Consider the following 18,478-nt stretch of genomic DNA (forward strand, 5'->3'; position numbering starts at 1 on the left):
GCTCTGTTTACCTGTAGATGAAGCCTCCGCAAGGTCCACTCCAGACCTGCAGGGGGCAGCACTGCACCGGATATGGGATCATCCGGGTACTTTGAAAATTGCGCTAATTCAACGTTTGCGCATCTTTCCTACGTAGAGCCGCTTCATTTCACCAATAGATATCATAAAATCCTGCGTATCTTTGGTCTGTGATTTCTACCGAGCTGCGTTCATCGTGTGGCCGCCGTCGTTCGTCGTGCGTGATGCTGTTGTATGAAGACGCATCAACACAACACTGAAGCGGAAAAAAGAGGACAATAAGACAGAAATGTTGTGTTAGTGCACTGTGTGTGGATCGAAGTTTTCTCCGAGATTAACAGACTGCGCTGGGAGTGAAGGTAGCGAGGTGTGTGTTGGTCTTTTTTTGCTTTTGTTACGGAACACGCAGCCGTTAGCCGCTAAGCTAGCTCAACCGCTCCGTCCACGCTCGGCCTAATCAATAGCTCTAACTTACCGATGAGGAATAATGTGTTGCAGATTTGTTTGCACGTAGTTTAAGTTATTCACAGTTTATATCGTCCACTTTTACCGAACTACCAATTGTTTTGCCTTGGTAGTACTCTGGTTTTTGCGTAAGTATTGAATTGGTTTCGTTTGGGAAGCCATGTTGAGCTAACTGGTTAAGTATGAGCAAGATAATGTTGCTGCTAAGCAGATAATTAAACGTGCAATAGCCGTATTTTGTGTCGAATTAGCAAATGTAAGTAACTAACAGTACTCTCTTAACGCTAACTTTAAGCTGTTTTCTTACTTTGTTTGGAAAGTAAGTAACATAAATTTGGCGAAGACCTACCGATTGTTGAAAATGACGTTGTGCTAGAAAGTACATGTTTGTCTCTCTGCAGTTATTTACTTGGTCTTTGTCCTAGATTATAACTAATTCGATTTTTTTTTACCACTCTAAATGACTTTAAAGGAACAAGTAAACTCATTTAATGCAGTTTTGCACTCGTCTAAAAGTGATTGCAACCCTTACAGAGTGCCTGAAATTATTTCATCAATGAGTATTTGATTGTAGCTCATAGGATAGATATTATAAAAAGAAGTAGATTTTAATTTGTATATATATATATGGAATGTAATTGGATATCTAGTTAGCTGAAGTCTTAACAAAGATATCAGACATACTAAACACATGTAGTGTAAACGATGAAATCTATAGCATTGCTTGTAATTGTCCTAAATGTTGTGACTGATTATGCTGTAAACTGCAACACTTTTTTGGTCACAACTGTTTGTTTCGAGAAGCATTGCAGTCTTAAAAGACACTCTTTTCCTATTACCAGAGACATAAACCTATGTGTATTAGCACATCCCGACTCTTTGATACAGATAAAAGCAAGTGTGGAAATTTATAAACCAGGCATCACAGCTTTAGCAACAGGCTTGCTGTCAGATTTTGCTGTGACACCAGCCACAAAACTGGTTTACTAATGGAACAGACTTTCTCATCAATAGACATTTTATTTGTGCTAAATTGAATGCATTTTATTTGTTTTGTGTAATAATACAAAGCCTCATAGGTTGAACATTGTCAGTATCAATTGTGATTCATTGTTTGGTGTTTTTGTTTTGCATAGTGAGGCGCCATGGCGGCTACCTTCCCCTACCGAGGAGTCCCACCAGCGATGCCACCGGGTGTACCCCCACCTGCGCCCGTCCCTGACTACATGTCTGAGGAAAAACTGCAGGAGAAAGGTATGTTGGTTTTGACTCACTACAGCACTTTGAAAGTATTATTTGTAAACTTCAGTGTTATACACTTTTATGTACTTACTTTTATGTATTTACTTACTTTCAACTCTGTAGCAAGGAAATGGCAGCAGCTGCAGGCAAAGCGCTACTCTGAAAAGAGAAAATTTGGCTTTGTGGACGCTCAGAAGGAAGACATGCCTCCTGAACATGTCCGCAAGATCATCAGGGACCATGGAGACATGACCAATAGAAAGTTTCGCCATGACAAGAGGGTCTACCTCGGGTAAAAATTAAACATGTTGTACAAAATGTGTTGATTTCTTTGCTTGTTGTTTAAGAAGGTTGATCCCTATTGCATTAGCTCATTCTCTATCTTTTACTTTGTTTTAATAGTGCCCTCAAGTACATGCCCCACGCAGTGCTGAAGCTGCTGGAAAACATGCCTATGCCCTGGGAACAGATCCGAGATGTGCCTGTACTCTACCACATCACAGGAGCTATTTCCTTTGTGAATGAAATCCCTTGGGTCATAGAGCCAGTGTACATTGCTCAGTGGGGGTAAGTGAGAGAGTGTAATCCCATGCTTCACTGTAGTTCCAGTTGGCTCTATACTTTAAGTGCATTGCATGCATATATATGTCTAAAATATGTGAAATCATTGGTGTCACTTGTCGTGATTGCAGCACCATGTGGATCATGATGCGTCGTGAGAAACGTGATCGTCGGCACTTCAAGCGTATGCGCTTTCCACCATTTGATGATGAGGAGCCGCCTCTGGACTATGCTGACAACATATTGGATGTGGAACCTCTGGAAGCCATCCAGATGGAGCTTGATCCCGAGGAAGATGGCTCAGTTGTGGAGTGGTTCTATGAACACCAGCCCCTCAAAGACACTGCCAAGTAAGCATCCATGTTTGCCTTTAAAGACTTAAAGTTGTGCATATCAGCTAATATGTTACTTGAAAAATAACTGTAAATTCCTTTGTGCCCTATTCAGATTTGTGAATGGCACCACCTATCGGCGCTGGCAGTTCACTCTACCCATGATGTCCACACTGTACCGTCTGGCAAATCAGCTGCTGACGGACCTGGTGGATTTCAATTACTTTTATCTCTTTGACCTCAAGGCCTTCTTCACTTCTAAGGCCTTAAATATGGCCATCCCTGGGGGACCAAAGTTTGAGCCATTGGTCAGAGACATCAACCTGCAGTATGTATTTTCTGCTTGTATGAAATGATAGACCTGCAGTTGTTGGCATGTTAATTTTATTGAATTATGAAGGCACAGTACTGTAAAGGAAACATCAAGCAAGAATAGATGTAGATGACTTTGGTTTAGCTGATCCATCTCTCTTTCTCTCGCAGGGATGAAGACTGGAACGAGTTCAACGACATCAACAAAATTATCATCCGACAGCCCATCAGGACAGAGTACAAGATTGCCTTCCCCTACTTGTACAACAACTTACCGCACCACGTCCATCTCACCTGGTAAGAACTTGATGAGTGAAAAGCCAGCTCATTGCAAAATACAAAAAAAATCATTCATGGAGAAAAAAAGTCTTTCTTTGCTCATTAAGTGAATAACTTTGCTACACTTATCATTCATATCAGCTAAAAACTTGTGACTTTTTTAAATACAGGTACCACACACCTAACGTGGTGTTTATCAAGACAGAGGATCCAGATCTACCAGCGTTCTACTTTGACCCGCTGATCAACCCCATTTCACACAGACATTCTGTCAAGGTAAGTGTTCCCTTTTGTCCACCTTCTGCCTTTAGTGGCTGAGGAAAGATGGATATTATTCTAGCACAGAAAGTTAAGTGTATCGTTTTAAATGAAATCCTCTTACAAAGGCGCACTTGCATTGGCCTGCTTGCCTGTGCGTAAGAACTGGAGGAATAATAAACTGAATAGTGACTTCTTAATTCATTACTGGCTGCAGCTGCAGTGCACTCGTCACCATTCAGATATTTATTGTTTAAATGAGTGATTCATTTAGTCTTTCTACAAGTAAGTGACTTTTAAATTATTTTTATTGTCTGTTCTCACTCAGAGCCAAGAGCCTCTGCCTGATGACGATGAAGAGTTTGAGCTTCCTGAGTATGTGGAGCCTTTCCTTAAAGAGACCCCGCTCTACACAGACAACACCGCTAATGGCATTGCTCTGCTTTGGGCGCCGAGACCCTTCAACCTCCGATCTGGTCGCACAAGGCGCGCCATTGACATCCCCCTGATCAAGAACTGGTGAGCAAACTGCCAACATGTTGTAGCAAAAATAAACCTGTCATAATGTGCTTATCAAAAATGGATCGATTGGCTTTGTCTTGTTATTTTATTCAGATGTGAATTAAGGTTTGAAAATATGAAACTTTAAATGTTTAAATATTGTACAGGTACCGTGAACATTGCCCTGCAGGACAGCCAGTGAAAGTACGTGTGTCGTACCAGAAACTGTTGAAGTACTATGTGCTCAATGCTCTCAAACACAGACCACCCAAGGCCCAGAAGAAGAGGTAAACATTATGAGTTATAATTTGATTTGTGGTTAAAATGTCCTTGTCATCAAAGCCTTTTTTTGCTCATCAGGCAGGTTTCTGAAAAAGGCTTTTACTCTGTTGTATTTCAGGTATCTGTTCCGCTCCTTTAAGGCCACAAAGTTCTTTCAGTCCACCAAGCTGGACTGGGTGGAGGTCGGCCTACAGGTGTGCAGACAGGGCTACAACATGCTCAACCTGCTCATCCACCGTAAGAACCTCAACTATCTGCATCTGGACTACAACTTCAACTTGAAGCCTGTCAAGACACTGACTACAAAGGTACACTCGCCAGGGCAGAACTGCCCATTATTTCTCTTATGTAACGTTATATTGTGCTTAGATGAAAGAAATCCATTTTATTGTGTCTATCGCTCTTTAACCTGAGTTCACCTAAAACTGTGTTCTTATTTTCCATCCTCCAGGAGAGAAAGAAGTCCAGATTCGGCAATGCTTTCCATCTGTGCAGAGAGGTGCTGCGTCTGAGCAAGCTGGTGGTTGACAGCCACGTGCAGTACAGACTGGGAAATGTTGACGCTTTCCAGGTTAGTTTAGCTCTGAATTTTGCACAAGACATCCCATCTTAAGTGATGGGCATAGTTTTCTGTAATTCCAGTGACTTCGTTGAGTGTACAAACTGAGCCACAGAGTAAAAGTGTTTTCTTTTTCATCATTTTTTGTTTTATTATTGTTTAGAAGAAGGATTTATTTATGACATAATGTGATAGGTACAGCTTAAGTACTCATTGTTGAACACATTGATGTACTTTTGTGACAGGTGTTTTTCTTAAAGTGTTTTGGTTCAGTAGTGGTTCTGTTTGGACGTGACTGGTTATTCCACTCAGCGTTTTCATGCTTGGTTCATCTCAGAGCTGTTTCTCTGTGTTGTAGTTGGCTGATGGGCTGCAGTACATCTTCGCTCATGTGGGTCAGCTGACAGGCATGTACCGCTACAAGTACAAGCTGATGAGACAAATCCGGATGTGCAAAGACCTGAAGCATCTCATCTACTACAGGTTCAACACGGTGAGGGAAAACAGATTTAATTATTCAGGCTGTAGTTTCATTAAGTTTTATGTCAGCGTCTATTTGAAGGATGTGTTATTTTCCTACAAACTACAGAAAAAGCTAAGGAATGACATATTGTCTTTGCACCTTAAAGTTGTTTGCTGTGTGTGTTTGATCAGGGTCCTGTGGGCAAAGGTCCAGGGTGTGGCTTCTGGGCTCCTGGCTGGAGAGTGTGGTTGTTCTTCATGAGGGGCATCACTCCTCTGTTGGAGAGGTGGCTGGGAAATCTGCTGGCCAGGCAGTTCGAAGGTATGCAGACATATTTAATAGTTTGAGCCGCCAGTGGTGTGACGCAGTCAGCACTGTTCACTGTGAGGAACTGTACTAGTTTAAGCAGCAGCTTTGTTTCATTTTACCCCACAGGACGTCACTCCAAGGGTGTAGCCAAGACTGTGACCAAACAGCGTGTGGAGTCTCACTTTGACCTGGAGTTGCGTGCTGCGGTGATGCACGACATCTTGGATATGATGCCTGAGGGCATCAAACAGAACAAGGCCAGAACCATCCTGCAGCATCTCAGTGAGTCCTGGAGGTGCTGGAAAGCCAACATTCCCTGGAAGGTGAGTGCTTCACAGGATCATCTTCCACTGCGACTGAGTGCAATATTGAGGAGGGACTGTCTGCTGTTGGGGACGACTCACAAAAGTGCTGTTTCATTTTAATTTATTCTCTGTTGTGTTATGTGAAATAGCAAGTGTATTGTCAAGCTTTTAGCACATGAAGTTGTGTTCTGACCTGTTTTTTTTTTGTTTTTTTTGTGAGTCACGTTTGATTCAGATAATACAGGAAACATCCCCTGCACTACTTGTGATGAGGAATGCAAATGTCTGATATTGTCTTAATTTGAGACTCATGAAAAATATTTAATTTACAAGTATATAGCACCTTAACAAAGAGACTGAGGGGAAAAATAATTTTCTTGACAGTTAAAGTTGAGTATGACCGAATAAAGTACTGATTCTTATTTTTACCTTCAATCATTTTAGGTGCCCGGTCTGCCCACTCCCATTGAGAACATGATCCTTCGTTATGTGAAGGCCAAAGCTGACTGGTGGACCAACACGGCTCATTACAACCGTGAGCGAATTCGTCGTGGAGCCACTGTGGACAAGACGGTGTGCAAGAAGAACCTGGGCAGACTGACGCGTCTGTACCTGAAAGCTGAGCAGGAGCGACAGCACAACTACCTGAAGGTAATACTTGGAGCAAAGTTCAATTTGCCCTCAGTTATCAGAACTTATTTTTAGCACTATAGTGCTTCATAAACTGCTGCATTGGTTACTTTAGTTTTGGTGTTTTTTAATTGTTCACCTTTCAGATACTTGCTACATACAAAGTGTTGCAGCGATAGACTTATCATGCATATATTGCACTAAACAAATTTAAAGGGAAGGTTTGACTGTCCTCTTACAAAGGCGCACTTGCATTGGTCTGCTTGCCTGTGCGTAAGAACTGGAGGAACAATAAAATGAATAGTGGTTCTATTATTGCTGGCTGCAGTTGCAGTTGGCCTCCCTCTATTCAGATAGTTATGATTTACATTATGATTATTATTAACAACTTTAAGCATAAGCAATAGATTATAAATATATGTGCTGTTGGACCTTTGTCTGAACTTTTAAAACCCGGATTCTTAACATTTGTCACATTTTTGCTGATGTGTATAAATTTTATTTACAGGATGGTCCCTACATCACCGCAGAAGAAGCAGTAGCCATTTACACCACGACTGTGCACTGGCTGGAGAGTCGGCGGTTCTCGCCCATCCCTTTCCCTCCTCTGTCCTACAAACACGACACCAAGCTGCTCATCCTGGCCCTGGAGAGGCTCAAAGAGGCCTACAGGTAAGCATGCTTACAACGTGATCTGCTTCATCGCACCAGGCAACACTATATATAATATTTGTTTTGGTACATTATTCAGTTATTGTTTGTTTTCCTCCTAGTGTGAAGTCTCGTCTGAACCAGAGTCAGAGGGAGGAGCTGGGGCTGATAGAGCAGGCCTACGACAATCCTCACGAGGCCCTTTCCAGGATCAAACGTCACCTGCTCACACAGAGAGCATTCAAAGAGGTCGGTACTAAGATGCTACGGATCAGTTTTTGAGAATTTCAGGCACAGTTTATTAAATTCTCTGAAATTTGAAACAGAAAAATATTTGTCAAACATTTGTTCTTTCCTTCTGGCATTTCACAAGTCAATTTTCACGCTACGATGTAAGATATTGAGGTAAAAAGGATAGACAGGATGTTAGCTTACTCGTAAATCAAAAGAATTTTCATCTTCTTTTTTGTAGGCTTGAGTTTCTTCTTGGAATGATGCAGCTGTTTCTCACTCATTCTAGTTGATTCCTTTGTCAGTCTAACAACATTTTCTTCTTTGGCAGGTGGGTATTGAGTTCATGGACCTCTACAGCCACTTGGTGCCGGTGTACGATGTGGAGCCCCTGGAGAAGATCACAGACGCCTACCTGGACCAGTACCTGTGGTACGAGGCAGACAAAAGGCGCCTGTTCCCACCCTGGATCAAACCTGCTGACACTGAACCACCACCTCTGCTGGTCTACAAGTGGTGCCAAGGTAAGGCTCGACTCACTCTAGTTCAGGGTTAGATCTTAACTTTTTTCTGCACTGGCCACCCGGGCTAGTAGCTTGCAAAATGCACTAGCCCGCAGAATGTTGCACTAGCCCGTTACTTGAAGCCCCCCCGTCGGACGTTATGGGGCGGAACAAATATTCGGATATTAGGCTTTAATAGGGCCCGAATATTCGGAGACCAGAAACCACTATTCGGGCCAGTCCTACTATGCTCATAACTAACTGACACAGCACTAAGGAACACCTGTTTCTCAATCTGAAAGTCACATGTATTTCAATTCTAAAAAACTAACAGATTTTGAGACTTCTTGAATCTCCATACTCACCAGGTTATGCTCCCTGCGCTCAGAATCACTGGCCATCTGGATAAGCCCATTAAAAGCTATGCTATCTTGCAAATTCACTGCAAATCTCCTCACTCACATTTCAAACAAACTTTTCAAACATGGCTGACATCACCCCACCTTAGTGCCCTGCCATCTACCCTAAGTTACAGATTCTGTATAGTGGTGCTATCTTGTGGCAAGTTAAGCACTTATCATGGTGCAACACAGTTACCTGTGTCAAAGAACAATGACATCAACAATACATTACAATAGAAATAGAGTGAACTTAAAAAGTTTTGCACTAGCCAACACGGGCTAGTAGCAGAGATTTTGCACTAGCCTGTGGATATCTGCACTAGCCACGGGCTAGCGGGCTAGTGTTAAGATCTAACCCTGTAGTTATATTGGAAAAGTGTTACTGATCAAATTGTACGCTGCCAGATTGATACAGGTGAAAATAAACTGCCAGTTTGTTTATCGATGTCGTCTCCAAATCTGATACTCCCACTGTATTAGCAGGAACAAATTTCCGGCCGCATTTGTGAGCTATTTGTTTATTCTCCTCAGGCATCAACAACTTACAGGACGTGTGGGAGACTGCAGAGGGAGAGTGCAACGTGATGCTGGAGTCCCGCTATGAGAAAATGTATGAGAAGATCGATCTGACGTTGCTCAACAGGCTGCTGCGTCTTATTGTTGACCACAATATTGCTGATTACATGACAGCCAAGAACAACGTGGTAATCAACTACAAGGTAAATGTCGTTGTTTTTGATTTATTTCTGTATCTTATGCGTAATAATTTCTAGTTTAGTGTATAGGCATGCATGAATTAATGCAGCGTTTTGACAACACACTGCCTGTTTTTATGCAGTTAAATTTTTACTGGCAATGAGGCTAAATGTTTTCCTCTTTGTTTCTCATTTAGGACATGAACCACACCAACTCTTACGGCATCATCAGGGGACTGCAGTTTGCCTCGTTCATCGTGCAGTATTACGGCCTGGTGATGGACCTGCTGGTGCTCGGCTTACACCGTGCCAGTGAGATGGCCGGTCCACCTCAGATGCCAAATGACTTCCTCAGTTTCCAGGACACGGCCACAGAGAGCGCTCACCCGATCAGACTGTACTGTCGCTACATCGACCGCATCCACATCTTCTTCAGGTGCAGTTTCATCACCAAAATGATAGCTTCTATTGATTTGTGTAACAAAATGGAGTGCAACTGAAAAAAGGTAAATTTTCCCCTCTGGAAGAAAACAAATTGTAAGTGATGTGACTTTTTTGTTTCAGGTTCTCTGCTGATGAAGCCAGGGACCTGATCCAGAGATATCTGACAGAGCATCCAGACCCCAACAATGAGAACATAGTGGGTTACAACAACAAGAAGTGTTGGCCTCGTGATGCCCGCATGAGACTGATGAAGCATGATGTCAACCTGTGAGTTTCTCCCCAACCCTTTGACTGACATTAGCCTCTTGATTCGTTAGACAAAAAGTTTTGACTTGTCTAATATTATTCCTCTCAGGGGACGTGCTGTGTTCTGGGACATCAAGAATCGCCTGCCCAGGTCTGTGACCACGGTCCAGTGGGAGAACAGCTTTGTGTCAGTCTACAGCAAAGACAACCCCAACCTGCTCTTCAACATGTGTGGCTTTGAGTGCCGCATCCTCCCCAAGTGCCGCACCAGCTATGAGGAGTTTACTCACAAGGATGGTGTGTGGAACCTGCAGAATGAGGTGAGGACGTCACAATACGAAACAGATCTGCTAATGTCCAGCCTCGGATAATTTCAAAAAAACTGTAAACTGATCAATAATTCATATTAAAGCTCTCTTTTTTTTGTCAAATGGGTTTTTATCAAAAGTTTCCTTGTTGTGGTACTTGTGCAGGTAACCAAAGAGAGGACAGCACAGTGTTTCCTGCGTGTGGATGATGAATCAATGCAGCGTTTCCACAACAGAGTGCGTCAGATCCTGATGGCCTCTGGCTCCACAACCTTCACCAAGGTTAGCAGACAACTTTCCTCCCAAAGTGGTAACATAGAAAACACAGTTGGATAAAACCAGTTATGTGAAGTTATTAAGTCATCGTAATTCAGTGTCTTGTTTGCACCTGCAGATCGTGAACAAATGGAACACAGCTCTGATTGGTCTGATGACCTATTTCCGTGAAGCTGTCGTCAACACCCAGGAGCTCCTGGACCTGCTGGTGAAGTGTGAGAACAAGATTCAGACGCGTATTAAGATCGGCCTGAACTCCAAAATGCCTAGCCGCTTCCCTCCTGTAGTCTTCTACACTCCCAAGGAGTTGGGTGGCCTTGGCATGTTGTCCATGGGCCACGTGCTTATCCCACAGTCAGACCTGCGGTAAGTCTTCTGTCGGATACAGATGTCTGTTGACCTGTAAGTGCTGTGAGTTAATTTTGTAAGTTTTTACTTATACCTCAGCCAATTAAACATTGAATTGTTTTCTCTTCACCAGATGGTCCAAGCAGACAGATGTGGGCATCACCCACTTCAGGTCTGGAATGAGCCACGAAGAAGACCAGCTCATTCCTAACTTGTATCGTTACATTCAGCCGTGGGAGAGCGAGTTCATTGACTCTCAGAGGGTCTGGGCCGAGTACGCCCTCAAGAGACAGGAGGCCATTGCTCAGAACAGGTACAGTCTTAGTCAGACATGTTTTTTGGAAAACCTCGACAAGAACCTGATTCACCGGCCTCTTTGCTGCACTGATCAAATAAATATTTTAACAAACCTGAGCAAAAACTACACAAGGCAAATAGCAGTGTGTTTTCTTTTTTCCAGACGTCTGACTCTGGAGGACCTGGAGGACTCGTGGGACAGAGGAATCCCTCGCATCAACACTCTTTTCCAGAAGGACAGACACACACTGGCCTATGATAAAGGCTGGAGAGTCAGAACAGACTTCAAACAGTATCAGGTAAGGAGCAGATGCCGATGTTCTACTATATAAAGAGATCCTTTTTAATAATTCATATGTACGCCAGCGTAACCCAAGAAGACTAAAAGTCTAAAGGCTGGCTTGTGAGTCTTTGTAATGCCTTGGGGATTTTCTAAGACAAAACAGTGTGAAGTTTGTCCTGAGTTGGACCATAACATTGCCAAAATAAAAATAGTTTGACTGTCTCTGTCCCAGATGTTCATCCAGCAGTTGTTTGTTTCAAACAAACATTAAATTTAGATGTTAACAAAGAGAAGTATGTTTAACATTTAGTAGTTAACACCAGGATGCAGACATTGATTGTACTGATGGTTGTATTGATGTTTTCTGTCCTGACTGAATGCAGGTGCTGAAACAGAATCCATTCTGGTGGACCCACCAGAGGCACGATGGCAAACTGTGGAACCTGAACAACTATCGCACAGACATGATCCAGGCTCTGGGTGGTGTGGAGGGCATCCTGGAACACACACTGTTCAAAGGCACTTATTTCCCCACCTGGGAGGGTCTCTTCTGGTGAGAGCACTTTGAGCACTAAGAAACATATTGGTGCATTTTGGAGTCAGATTTGCTCATTAACCAAATCACTTTTCCCTTGATGTGGCTATTACATTGTGACCTTATTTCTGGTTACCTCTAGAGTGTGTAACTGAATATACTAAAAAGATCATTTGTTGTACATTTAATTAATTACAATTAAACACAAATTGGCTCTCTGTCCTGTAGGGAAAAGGCCAGCGGCTTTGAGGAGTCCATGAAATGGAAGAAGCTGACTAATGCTCAGAGGTCTGGTCTCAATCAGATCCCCAACCGTCGATTCACACTTTGGTGGTCACCCACCATCAACAGAGCCAACGTACGTAGGACCAGCATTCATGAAAATATGTCCTACAGATAATTTGTCGCTGTTGGGTTGGAGAGACTAAACAGTGTGTGAGCTAAATTATAGTGTGTGTCATCTTTCTGTTTCTAGGTATATGTGGGTTTCCAAGTACAGCTTGACTTGACAGGAATCTTCATGCATGGCAAGATCCCCACACTGAAGATCTCCCTCATTCAGATCTTCAGGGCTCACTTGTGGCAGAAGATTCATGAGAGCATTGTCATGGATCTCTGTCAGGTAAGTACTGGTCTTTGACCCAACTTTTCACTCTGCAGTACAGGAGCTTTTGCTTAAATTAGAACTATGTTTAAAAAAAATATGGCAAAGCAACTTTCATTTGCTCAAAAACTTAGTTGTTCCTCATTGTGAATATTTTCTGTTCTTTTTTTCAGGTGTTTGACCAGGAGCTGGATGCCCTGGAGATTGAGACGGTGCAGAAGGAGACCATCCATCCCAGGAAGTCATACAAGATGAACTCATCCTGCGCAGACATCCTCCTCTTTGCTTCATACAAGTGGAATGTCTCTCGGCCATCTCTGCTTGCTGACTCAAAGTACGAATTTTGGAGTCGTATTTACATGAATATTTGTGTTAATGTGTTTGAGAGTTCTGAAAATGTCAAACGTTACACCAGTGCTGGGGAGATGTTTCAGAAACCGTCATGATGAAAGAACATGGAAAGACTTATGTTTTCAGCTTGTTTGAGCTAAACACGTTCACCTCCTCCTGCAGGGATGTGATGGACAGCACCACCACACAGAAGTACTGGATTGACATTCAGCTCCGTTGGGGTGACTACGACTCTCATGACATAGAGCGCTACGCCAGGGCCAAGTTCCTGGACTACACCACAGACAACATGAGTATCTACCCCTCCCCCACTGGGGTGCTCATCGCTATCGACCTGGCTTACAACCTCCACAGGTGAGGATTGTTACATGCACAAATATAAATAATATGAACAGTTAAAATGGCAGATATTGGATTAACTTAAACATCAGGTTGTCATTATAAGCTACCCCTTTTCCTCTAATGTCCACTGTTATGTATTTGTCTTTTTTAAGACAACAGTCAAGTTGCATTTGTCTGTGGCCAAATCTTCCTTGTGGCATTTACATGATTATTTCATTTTTACTTCTCATTCAATAATACACTCTTAAAAGTAGCTTTAAGTTATTGAAAATGAAAAACAAGTGATTTTTATACCTGACTACAAGAATCTCAGTGTGTTATTTGTCCTAAAAAAAAGGCTAGAAGGTTGTCAAATACTGACAGCATTGCCTGGATTTTCGCATCTACTTGCTCATGTCAACATGTATGTTTTGCTTTAGCCTGTGAATTCTTCACACTGGGTTCCCAAATTTTTGTGTGTGAATATTATGGTGTGCAGTACTTAAAGCAGCTCAAACGTTGTTAGCTGTTTCCTGAACTCTGAAGTGTTTTTCTCTGGGTGTCAGTGGAGAAAAACAAAATCTATGTCGTCCTGACACTCTTATTTCTTTGTTCTCCCTCTGTAGTGCTTATGGTAACTGGTTCCCTGGAAGCAAGCCTCTGATCCAGCAGGCCATGGCCAAGATCATGAAGGCCAACCCTGCCCTGTATGTGCTCAGGGAGCGCATCCGCAAAGGTCTGCAGCTGTACTCCTCAGAACCCACTGAGCCATACCTGTCCTCACAGAACTATGGTGAACTGTTCTCCAACCAGATCATCTGGTTTGTGGATGACACGAATGTGTACAGAGTCACCATCCACAAGGTGAGCAGAGAACTGTGATGTACTAAAATTGCATGTTTTGTTTTGGGCTGACAGTGGTTTCATGTTCTAAGTAAAATGTCTTGATGTGTAGACTTTTAATGAGAATATGCAAAACAAAGATGATTTGAATTTAGTCAAATGCATTCTCCATCTATCTCAACAGACCTTTGAGGGTAACTTGACCACAAAGCCCATCAATGGAGCCATTTTCATCTTCAATCCCAGGACTGGTCAGCTCTTCCTCAAGATCATCCACACATCTGTATGGGCTGGACAGAAACGTCTGGGACAGGTGCAGTGATGCTCAACCGCTACTTTATTTAATAAACACCAGCCTGCCCTGTGGCATTGATTATTATTTTGATTTATCTGTTCTTAATGTGAGACAAATCCTTCTTTTGACCAGTGAAAATGGCTTTTGCAATCAGATTGGGCTGGACTTAGTTTTTGTTTTATTTGTCTCCTTTAACTTTAATTGCAGTCTTTGAATTGATGTTCAAGAAGTCTACTGAAGTCTCAACAGAGAATATTTATATTAAAATAAGACTATGTACCTTAATAATTGAGTTACGTGGCACAGGCTTACAAAAGCATCTTCTTCGTCTTTAAAATGACTGTTTAGTCTTTTGACAGTAAAGCAGATCTTGACAGGAACTCAATTTTTTTGCTCAGGGTGTTTAACTTAATTTTTGTTCATTTGTAGCTGGCCAAATGGAAGACAGCTGAAGAAGTGGCTGCCTTGATTCGCTCCCTCCCAGTGGAAGAGCAGCCGAAACAGATCATTGTAACCAGGAAGGGCATGTTGGACCCTCTGGAGGTGAGCCTCTTTTATGCTGTTAACTGCTATAATACTTACAAATCTTGAAGGGTAATCTGGACATAATCTTTAGAAGGTGAAACCACATTGCAATACTTTTCTAGTCTTGATGCCTTTGTTCTCGCTGTGCAGGTCCACTTGCTCGACTTCCCCAACATTGTGATCAAGGGCTCAGAGTTGCAGCTGCCCTTCCAGGCCTGTCTGAAGGTGGAGAAGTTTGGAGACCTGATCCTGAAGGCTACAGAACCACAGATGGTGTTGTTCAACCTTTACGATGACTGGCTCAAGACCATCTCATCCTACACAGTGAGTTTCACCCCCTTCTTATAGTCAGACCAGCATTAAACAGACTGTAATAAAGTTTTGTTGCTGGATTGTTTTTTTTCTGGAAATGTCATACCTAGCTGTTGGAAAGCATCTGTGTTTATTTACCACTGGAAGTGACTAAAAGACAAACTTGTCCTTGTGGTTGTGACTTATACTTAAGTTTTCTTAACAAAACTCCTGAAGGCACATGTGTGTTTTGTGAGCTCACCTTATTCCCCTGTGTAAATAGCTTGTGTTTGGTTGTCTGCTCCATCTCTAGGCCTTCTCTCGACTCATCCTGATCCTCAGAGCTCTCCACGTCAATAACGACCGAGCCAAGGTGATTCTGAAACCGGATAAAACGACCATCACAGAGCCTCACCACATTTGGCCCACACTCACCGATGAGGAGTGGATCAAGGTGGAAGTGCAACTCAAAGACCTCATTCTGGCCGATTATGGCAAAAAGAACAAGTAAGTGTTTTTCTGTAACATAAAGACAGCGTGTAGCACAAATAGCTGTTGGCGTTCTTGGGACCACATCATCTAAGGAATTTAATTTTCTGTTTCACTGAGAACAGAATGAAACCAGATCTGATTTCAGTAATCCATGCTTCCTTTCTCTCCATCCAGTGTGAACGTGGCTTCACTGACCCAGTCTGAGATCCGTGACATCATCCTGGGTATGGAGATCTCAGCCCCATCACAGCAGCGTCAGCAAATTGCTGAGATTGAGAAGCAGACCAAGGAACAGTCGCAGCTCACCGCCACACAGACCCGCACCGTCAACAAGCATGGAGACGAAATCATCACGTCCACCACCTCCAACTACGAGACCCAGACCTTCTCCTCTAAGACTGAATGGAGAGTCAGGTATGCAAGCGGTCTGTTTGGTTTTCACACTTTGCTTTAGGGCATTTCTTCCTTCAGGATTGAGTTCAAGATTGATCCATAATGAAAAATGAACATCGAAGTGTATTAGAGTGAACGGTTGACTGTGCAGTCGTCATTATGTCAGTTGGCTTTAATGTTGTTTGTCCTTTTTCTGTCAGGGCCATATCTGCTGCCAACCTCCACCTTCGAACCAACCACATCTACGTGTCCTCTGATGACATCAAGGAGACGGGTTACACCTACATCCTGCCCAAAAACGTTCTCAAGAAGTTCATCTGCATCTCAGATCTGCGAGCGCAGGTATGTATTTATAGTACTGCACTTCATTTCTTCAAATGTCCATATGCCTGTTATTCCACTTCTGCATACTTTCATTTTTCATGTGTTTGCAAAGTAAACAAACAAACTGCTCCTGTAGATTCAGACCATGTTGTGTTGTTCCAGATTGCGGGTTACCTGTATGGTACCAGCCCGCCAGACAACCCCCAGGTGAAGGAGATTCGTTGCATCGTCATGGTGCCTCAGTGGGGGACACATCAGACTGTTCACCTGCCCAACCAGCTGCCTGGTCATGAATACCTGAAAGTAAGAGGCCTACGCAGAGAATTTTCCAGCTCATTCTTACTATTTTATCATAAATGTGTATTAGTTGAACAGGCCACTTTGAAACGGATCTAAAAGTGTTTGTCTCAAACAGGAAATGGAGCCCCTGGGCTGGATCCACACGCAGCCTAATGAGTCACCACAGCTGTCCCCACAGGACGTCACCACACATGCCAAGATCATGGCTGATAATCCATCTTGGGATGGAGAAAAGACCATTATCATCACTTGCAGGTGGGTTTCTTTTCAAGAGGCCTGTTCTCTCTGTCACAGCAGGAGTTTCGAGACTGCAGGAAAATATGGAAGAAAAATGTCAAGCAATTTTCTACTTGTATGCATGTTCCAGATTTTCATTGGTTGCTATGGTTCATTGGCTTGAGAGGCTGGCCACTTTACTCCCATTTTAAAATAAGTAGACTGTTTTAGGTCTATAAATCACATTTCTAAAGCTACTAGTATTTAATAAAGAATTTGACAGTCAGATCTTAGCTTCTGTAATTTTTTTCCATTTCAACTTAGGAAAAAATGAAATTGTCTTGCATACGAGTTGAAGTACTGTAGTAGAAAACTGATTTAGGAAAGGCTTTTGCTCCCTATAAATAATGAAAAATACAAGCTTTATTTGCATTTGTAGTTGATGTTGCAGTTATTGCTACATATAACCTTATTGTATTAAAATGCATTTTACCTTTGATTTTCAGCTTCACTCCAGGCTCATGCACTCTCACAGCATACAAGCTGACGCCCAGTGGTTATGAATGGGGTCGCCAGAACACAGACAAGGGCAACAACCCTAAAGGCTACTTGCCATCGCATTATGAAAGAGTGCAGATGCTGCTCTCTGATCGCTTCCTGGGCTTCTTCATGGTGCCAGGACAAGTTTCCTGGAATTACAACTTCATGGGTCAGTAGTTAAAGTTTATACTTTTATTGGAAGAGCTGAATGACTGAGCTTTAAAAGAGTTTAAAACTGTGTCACATCCTCAATTTCTGTTTTCATTTGTGACAAATCGGTGCCCTACATTGATGTTTCCACTCTGACCTCATGCCGGTGTAATTGATTTTACAATGAAAATGTGCTTCATAGCTTGGAAACTAAATGTTGAAAACAATGGCCTATTAAGTCAGCACTCACACTTATGTCACCAAGTTGTCAAATCCAGAGAACTGTCAGTAAAGTAATGATTTTGTTGACTTGTCTTGCCACAGGCGTGCGCCACGATCCCAACATGAAGTACGACCTGCAGCTGGCCAACCCCAAAGAGTTCTACCATGAAGTCCATCGGCCCTCGCACTTCCTGAACTTTGCCTCCCTGCAGGAGGGCGAGATCTACAATGCCGACCGCGAGGACATGTACGCCTGAGAGCCGTGGCTCTGCTCTAGACATGTTTGTAGATAGCTCTAACCAGCATCATGTGGAGCCAGTGCAGATCAGCCCCTGTAATATTTCTATTGAACACATGTAACTGTGATGTTTGGAAATTTTTATGTAAAGGCTTTAGGACCTTTTAGGAATCTGTTAAGTTTTTTGATATTTTCTACAAATGTTATGTTTTTTTTTTGTCCCTTCTCTCCTCTATAACAGTAAAGCTTAATTGAGCAAGTCTTTGATTTTTGTGGCTTGTCGTACATTTGAGCATTTGTGTGTAATTTAAAGTACACAATTCGTTGCTCTAGTATTTGATCATTTACATTACTTCTGGAGGATAGACACTCACTTCCTCTTTCCCCTTTGAGCCATGAAATCGAAAGTTGTATTTTCATGCCAGTCATGCCCTGTTTTACTGTGTTGTACTATACATCCTCTGACGCTGTAGCTTGGGTTTAAATAAAGATCACAATTTTTATAAGCACTGTTTGCGATATTGTAATCTGTTATGGGGAAGTTAAGCATCTATGTGCGTTCTGGGGAACTTTGCTGGCTTGCTTCCCTTTTGAGAGAGGCTAAAGGTCACATGGGCTTCAAAGCACTACTGTCAGTTT

The 18,478-nt window shown here is 42.6% G+C and overlaps 1 protein-coding gene across 1 annotated transcript; it reads left to right on the forward strand.

The window, feature by feature from the left end:
* The first annotated feature begins 206 nt into the window (after nucleotides 1-206).
* prpf8 (pre-mRNA processing factor 8) lies at nucleotides 207-18,345 on the forward strand. Its single transcript, XM_022210762.2, has 43 exons — nucleotides 207-385; nucleotides 1,620-1,737; nucleotides 1,849-2,017; nucleotides 2,128-2,292; nucleotides 2,418-2,636; nucleotides 2,734-2,946; nucleotides 3,102-3,227; nucleotides 3,380-3,485; nucleotides 3,796-3,986; nucleotides 4,136-4,255; nucleotides 4,369-4,558; nucleotides 4,702-4,821; nucleotides 5,168-5,302; nucleotides 5,464-5,593; nucleotides 5,708-5,904; nucleotides 6,331-6,537; nucleotides 7,025-7,188; nucleotides 7,290-7,416; nucleotides 7,730-7,922; nucleotides 8,834-9,021; nucleotides 9,195-9,433; nucleotides 9,562-9,708; nucleotides 9,797-10,007; nucleotides 10,161-10,277; nucleotides 10,390-10,637; nucleotides 10,753-10,932; nucleotides 11,080-11,215; nucleotides 11,583-11,752; nucleotides 11,963-12,092; nucleotides 12,210-12,356; nucleotides 12,512-12,672; nucleotides 12,852-13,043; nucleotides 13,637-13,874; nucleotides 14,038-14,166; nucleotides 14,578-14,691; nucleotides 14,824-14,997; nucleotides 15,278-15,471; nucleotides 15,631-15,870; nucleotides 16,050-16,191; nucleotides 16,336-16,476; nucleotides 16,589-16,728; nucleotides 17,196-17,398; nucleotides 17,704-18,345. Exons 2-43 carry the CDS (start codon nucleotides 1,629-1,631, stop codon nucleotides 17,856-17,858), a joined length of 7,017 nt encoding a protein of 2,338 aa, XP_022066454.1. The 5' UTR covers nucleotides 207-385; nucleotides 1,620-1,628; the 3' UTR covers nucleotides 17,859-18,345.
* The last annotated feature ends 133 nt before the right edge of the window (nucleotides 18,346-18,478 follow it).

The sequence above is a fragment of the Acanthochromis polyacanthus genome, chromosome 13 (assembly GCF_021347895.1).
Source record: "Acanthochromis polyacanthus isolate Apoly-LR-REF ecotype Palm Island chromosome 13, KAUST_Apoly_ChrSc, whole genome shotgun sequence".
NCBI classification, from domain to species: Eukaryota; Metazoa; Chordata; class Actinopteri; family Pomacentridae; genus Acanthochromis; species Acanthochromis polyacanthus.